General features: G+C 43.9%; 1 protein-coding gene across 1 annotated transcript; it reads left to right on the top strand.

Annotated features, from left to right (window-relative positions):
- The first annotated feature begins 5,174 nt into the window (after positions 1-5,174).
- On the top strand, positions 5,175-6,551 carry LOC145099597 (uncharacterized). Its single transcript, XM_079037144.1, has 3 exons — positions 5,175-5,405; positions 5,490-5,826; positions 5,917-6,551. The coding sequence occupies exons 1-3, from the start codon at positions 5,175-5,177 to the stop codon at positions 6,549-6,551; spliced, it is 1,203 nt and encodes a 400-aa protein (XP_078893270.1).
- The last annotated feature ends 254 nt before the right edge of the window (positions 6,552-6,805 follow it).

Genomic DNA, 6,805 nt, shown 5'->3' with positions numbered 1-6,805 from the left:
GCATCGATCTTGGGGTTGGGAGCGGTGCTGATGCAGAGAGGGCATGTGATAGCATATGCATCGAGGCAGCTGAAGCCTCATGAGACGAGATATCCCACCCATGATCTAGAGTTGGGGGCAGTGGTGTTCGCCCTCAAGATTTGGCGTCACTACTTGTATGGGGTTCGGTGTACAAATTTACATGAACCATAAGAGTTTGAAGTATTTGATGGATCAGTCCAACCTAAATATGCTTCAGAGAAGGTGGTTGGATGTGGTCAAGGATTATGATTGTGAGATCCTGTACCACCCAGGCAAGGCTAATGTGGTAGTCGATGCTTTGAGCCGCAGGGCGGAGAGCATCCCACTGCGGGAGGTATGTTTGAGATTGACCGTGATAACTCCAGTGTTGGACGCCATTCGTGGGGCACAGGCTGAGGCTATGCAGCCCGAGATGCAGAAGAGGGAACGGGTTGTTGGTTTGGTTTCAGAGTTCGTTACCGATGGTCGGGGGCTTATGACATTTCAGGGGCGTATCTGGGTGCCGTTCGTGGGAGGAACGCGTACCATTTTGATGTAGGAGGCTCATCGGTCGAAATTTTCGATCCATCTGGGGGCCACTAAGATGTATTTGGATCTGAGAAAGGAGTATTGGTGGCCCTGTATGAAGAGGGATGTCGCGTGGTTTGTTGAGAGGTGCTTAACCTGCCGTAGGGTTAAGGCCGAGCACCATAGGCCGCATGGTAAGTTGCAGCCATTGGAGGTTACCGAATGGAAATGGGAACAGATCACTATGGATTTCATCACCAAATTGCTAAGGACTGCCAGGGGAGTTGATGCAATTTGGGTAATTATGGATAGGTTGACGAAGAGCACTCACTTCCTTGCCATCAGTGAGAGTTCTTCAGCAAAGAAATTGGCGGAGGTGTATGTGAGGGAAGTGGTATCTCGGCATGGGGTGCCGATCTCGATTGTTTCAGACCGTGATGTGCACTTCACTTCCAGATTCTGGAAGAAGTTTCATGAGGAGTTGGGTACTAGACTGCATTTTAGTACCGCATATCATCCCCAGACAGACGGTCAGAGTGAGCGGACGATTCAAACGCTCGAGGACATGCTCCGAGCATGTGTGTTGGATTTCGGGGGTAGCTGGGATGCATATTTGCCCTTGACAGAGTTTTCCTACAACAACAGCCATCATTCGAGCATTGGTATGCCACCCTTTGAGCTGTTGTATGGGAGGAGGTGTCGGACCCCCATTTGTTGGGGAGAGGTTGGTCAGAGGGTGATGGGCAGTACAGAGATCGTGCTTCGGACGACAGAGCAGATTCAGCAGGTCAGACAGAGGTTGTTGACCGCTCAGAGCCGACAAAAGAGTTATGTAGACAGACGCCGGTCCGAGCTTGAGTTTCAGGTTGGCGACCTTGTACTCCTGAAGGTCTCTCCTTGGAAAGGAGTGATTCGATTCAGGAAGAGGGGCAAGTTGGGGCCCCGATATATTGGTCCTTTCCGTGTGACCGCGAGGGGAGGCCGGGTAGCCTATCGTTTGGATTTGCCAGCAGAGTTAGGGCAGATTAACAACAATTTTCATGTGTCGCAGCTGAGGAAGTGTATAGCCGACGAGTCGGCAGTGGTTCCATTAGATGATATTCAGGTTGATGCGAGCCTGAATTATGCCGAGAGACCAGTGGCCATCAGAGATCGGAAGATCAAGGTTTTGAGGAACAAGGAGGACCCTTGGTGTTGGTTCAGTGGCAGCATCGAAAGGGATCAGAGATGACCTGGGAGCCGGAGCGTGAGATGCGTGAGCAGCATCCGGAGCTATTTGCAGAGCGAGACTTCGAGGGCGAAGTCTAGTTCTAGTGGGGGAGAATTGCAACAGCTTGGATTTCCAGGTATCTTTTATGCTTATATTTTTGGAAGTTTTGTGAGGGGACTCGGCGAGTTGGAGCTCAAACTCGCCGAGTAGGATCGCGGTTCAGGACGCGGGTTCACGCCTGGACTCGGCGAGTCCTCGCTATTTAATGAAACCCTAATTTCCCGGTCCTAAGCCCTATTTAAAGGACCTTATGGCCCTTCATTGCGGCTACCTTAATCTTGAGAGCATCAAAGCAGCTGAGGGTTCTTGTGAGTGAGATAAGAGGCCATTGTTCACCAAATTTGTGTGTTTTTGCAAGAAAGGAAGAGGAAATTCAATCTAGACGAGTTAGGGATCTTGGATCTACTTTCATTTCATCAGAGGAGGCTTCTTGAGGTATCATTCAGAGCTTATTTCCGTATTTTTGTTGATATGGTCAAATCTAGGGTTTCTTCATGCCTTATTTTCTTTGTAATTGAAGTGTGAGAGGTCCCATGGGGATATGGTGCTTAGATCTGGACCTTAGTAGGTCCAGAGAGTCCCTAATGTCATGCTTTATGTCCTTCCTTTTTGGGTTGGAGGCTAGGGTTGCCATCTTAGAAGTCATTTCTCCAAAAAGAGCCTTGTAGGTGTTGCATGGTAACCAAGACATGAACTTTACGTGATGAATGAGCTTAGGAGGGCCAGATCTATGAGTGGATGGAGTAGATCTGACCTCAGAAGCTAGTTTGAGTTGATGCATGGCATGGACTCGCCGAGTCTGAAGAACAGACTCGGCGAGTAACATGAAGATCGTCCTTAACCACTCAGCGAGTGGTCCTGCCGAGTTATGGGTTGACTCAGTGAATCAGGGAGAGTTAGAGAGGGTTGACAGATGGACTGAGTCGAGCTGGAACTCGCCGAGTTGTTCTTGAGACTCGGCGAGTTGAGTCGTGGTGGCCCCGCGATTCATGCCAGGTGGAACTCGTCGAGTCAGGGGAGTACTCGACGTGTCAAAAGAGAATCCTAGAGAGTTGGTGAAAACGTTTAGACTCGCCGAGTCGCTCTAGTGCACTCGCCGAGTCCGGTCAAAGTTGACCGTTGACCAGAGTTGACCAGTGTTGACTTGATAGGGGTAGTCAACCTTAATGGTAAAAGTGTTAATTAGAGATATATGATGTTATAGGAGGATTATAGCTCGGAGGATCGAGCACGAGTGATTTCCAGGATTCGCGAGTTATCGAGATATACGAGGTGAGTCTTCTCACTATACTTTACCTTGAGTAGGTAATTAGAGTTATGTGTCAGAGTATGTGTATGTTATGTGTATGCTATATGTGGTACTGCATGATGTCTATGTGATTTATGTTGTGCATGTTTATAGAGTTGGAACCGGAAGGTTCCCAGAGTTAGAACCTGAGGGTTCACAGAGTTTGGGTGCACGGACCCACAGAGTTATAGCCTCGAGTGGCTAATATGTGTTATATTTGGTATTCTTGGGAACTCACTAAGCTTTGTGCTTACAGTGTTAGTGTTGTTTGTTTCAGGTACTAGTGATGACCGTGGGAAGGCACCGGCTTGATCTGTACACACGCATGGGATTTTTATATGTGATCTTGGGATTTTGTATGATGTGAATTGGAAATTTAAACTTGATGTTTTATGAAAATTAAATGAAAAATGTTTTTATATCTTGCAAAAAATTATTTTGAAATTCACGGTGTTACACACTCCACCTCATAATCCCAACCCAAACCCAATCAATCAAGATGCCAATACCCCACCCCATCAACCAAGACAACCACCACAAGAACCTCTCATTGATATTCCACCTTGGAATCAAGCCCCTCCTCAAAACCAACCCAATTATCAACCACCACCACAACTACAAAATCAACACTTCCACCAAAACAACCAACCTCAAAACAATGATTTTCAAGTTCAACAAGTACATTACCCAAATCAACCCAATTACCAACACCCTCCAATATACCAAAACCCAATGTACCCACAACAACAACCTCCTTACAACCAATACCCTAACTACCAACCTTATCCACCACCAATCTACAATCCCCAACAATACCCATATCCACCTTATCATCAACCACCCAATTACTTGCAACAAAATCCCAACAACCCCAATCCACCCAATCCTCCTCAAGAGTTGACACTTAGACAAATGATGGAAACGGATGTTACTCATACACCTCTTGCTATTGTTTATCCCGCAAACCGTCAAGGAATTGAATTGAAGTCAAGTTTCATACATCAACTTACCAAGTTCCATGGTTTGGATAGAGAAAAACCTCAAAAGCATTTGAAGTCGTTTCATATGATATGTGTTAGCATGTTGCCCGACAATGTGACATTGGATGATTTCAAGTTAACCGCATTCCCGCTCACCTTGGAAGACAAAGCTAGAGGGTGGTTATTCAACTTACCACCGGGATCAATTCACACATGGGAAGAGTTACTCAAGGCCTTTAATAGCAAATTATATCCCACCTCCCGCATTTCACGTCAAAGAAGTGACATTTTGGGGATTCGTCAAGGGGAAAATGAAACATTTCATGATTTTTGGGAGCGCTTCAACAATTTGTGTACAATTTGTCGTCAACACAACATACCCGAACAATTACTTCTTCAACAATTTTATGAGGGTATGAATGAAAAAGATCGAAGGATGATTGATGCTTCAAGTGGTGGTGACATCTTCAACAAAACCCCTTACGAGATCCGATTACTTTTTGGTACCATTTCTCAAAATCAAAGGAATTTTGGGACTCGAAATGACATGAAGAGAAATTCTCCACAAATGGTTGGTGAAGTGAGCAACACTCAACACTTGGAAACAATGCTATTAGATTTGACTAATGTGCTAAGTCAAATGGTGGTGGGAAGTGGTCAACAATTGATGGTATGCGGCATTTGTGCAATGACGGGGCATTATACTGATAAGTGTCCCTCACTTGGTAGTGAACCGGAGGATGTTAATGCAATGGGAGGATATCAATCTCAACCAAGACCCATGGGATTTCAAAATAACTACAACCCAAATTAGAGGAATAACCCAAACAACTCATACCCACCAAAGAAAAATCCACCAAACATTTTGATGAGACCTCAACATCCACAATACCCATCTCAAAAACCTCCATATCCACAAACTTCTTATAAATCTCCAAATTACCAACAACCTCCACAACAAGGCCAATCAAGTGGTAACCATCAAATGTGCCTTCAAGAACTCATTACTTCTCTTGCTCAAAGCCAAAGCCAGTTTCAATAAGAGACCAAGAATACCTTCTCAAACATTCAAGCACAAATCGGAGACTTGGCCACCGCTCTCAACAAGATGGAACAAAGGGGAAAACTTCCATCTCAAACCGAGAAGAACCCCAATGTGAGTGCAATAACTTTGAGAAGTGGGAAAACACTTGGAGAAAGCAACCCTAAAAGAGTTTTAAGAGGAGAAGAAGATGAAGTCATCATGGTTGAACCTTCAAAAGTTGTAGCTCCCCCAAAGGAACCAGTTATGCCAAACGTTGATCAACCTGACTCTTCCAACAAACCCATAAAACCATTGGTCATACCACCACCCTTCCCTTCTCGGTTAGCCTTTTCCAAGAAGATAAAATAAGAAAATAAATTATTTGAAACTTTCCGCAAGGTCCAAATCAACATTCCACTATTGAATGCTATTAAGCAAATTCCAAGTTATGCAAAATTTCTCAAGGATTTGTGCACCAAGAAGAGGAAATTCAAGGCAAATGAAAAGATTCAAGTCAATGCAAATGGGTCTACGGTTATCCAAAAGAAGTTACCTCCCAAATGCAAGGCCCCAGGAATATTTTCTATCCCTTGTACCATTGGTGATTTGCATGTCGAAAGTGCCATGTTAGATCTTGGAGTCTCGATCAATGTGATTCCATATTCGGTTTTTCAATCTCTCAATGTTGGACCTTTGGAAGAAACTAGAGTAATCATTCAATTAGCAGACAAGTCAAGTGTGTCTCCAAGAGGAGTGTTGGAGGATGTGTTAGTACAAGTTAATCAACTTGTTTTTCCGGCGGATTTTTATGTCATTGATCTTGAAGAGAAGACTCTTTCCAAATCATCTATGATCCTCCTTGGAAGACCTTTCATGCATATCGCTCACACAATCATTAAAGTCCATAAAGGAAAGATAACTATGGAGTTTGATGGAGAAACCATTCACTTCAACATCTTTGAAGGAATGAGGTACCCTAGTAACATTTCTCCATTGTATCGGGTTGATGTGATTGAGCCAATAAACGAGATAAGCCCTAATGTATTCACAAACAAGATACTCATGGAAGATGATTGTAAGCATAATAGGGAAGCTCAAAGAAGATTAAATTCTCCAATGATAGAAGTGATCAAGAAAAAGATAATTAAAAGGTTCAAAAGGTGCAAAGATAAGAAAAAGACATTTCATGACAAACACATAACCCAAAAACACTTTATTCCGGGTCAAAAAGTTCTTCTTTATCATTCATGCTTAAAGCTATTCCCGGGAAAATTGCGATCTCGATGGCATGGACCTTTTATTGTTATAAAAGTGTTTGATCCTAGTGTGGTTGAAATCAAGAGTTTGGAAACAAACCAAATCTTCAAAGTGAATGGGCATCATTTGAAACTATTTTATGAAGGCTTTGACACGGGAGAATTCGACAACGTAACAATGGAAACACCGATTTACGAAGGTTGACGGAAGCGGGGCTATGTCTTGGCAAAGACGTTAAATAAATGCATTGTGAATAAATAATCTCCGCTTGAAGTTTTGGGTGTTTCTAAACTTGAAGTTGGCCTAAAAATAAGCATATAGAAGTCTTCTAGTGATTTTGGTGAAGTTTGAAAAAATCCAAAAATTTGACTTTTGCGCGGGTGCCCGCGTAGACTTTGCGCGACCGACCCCAGCCGCACAAGTCCCGAGTTCCAAATTACACCAACATGGGGTGCTCT

Source organism: Lactuca serriola, chromosome 4 (assembly GCF_051521515.1).
Source record: "Lactuca serriola cultivar US96UC23 chromosome 4, Lser_US96UC23_V15, whole genome shotgun sequence".
NCBI lineage: Eukaryota > Viridiplantae > Streptophyta > Magnoliopsida > Asterales > Asteraceae > Lactuca > Lactuca serriola.
Note: the sequence above shows the minus strand (reverse complement) of the source record. Positions and strands in the feature narration are given on the sequence as shown.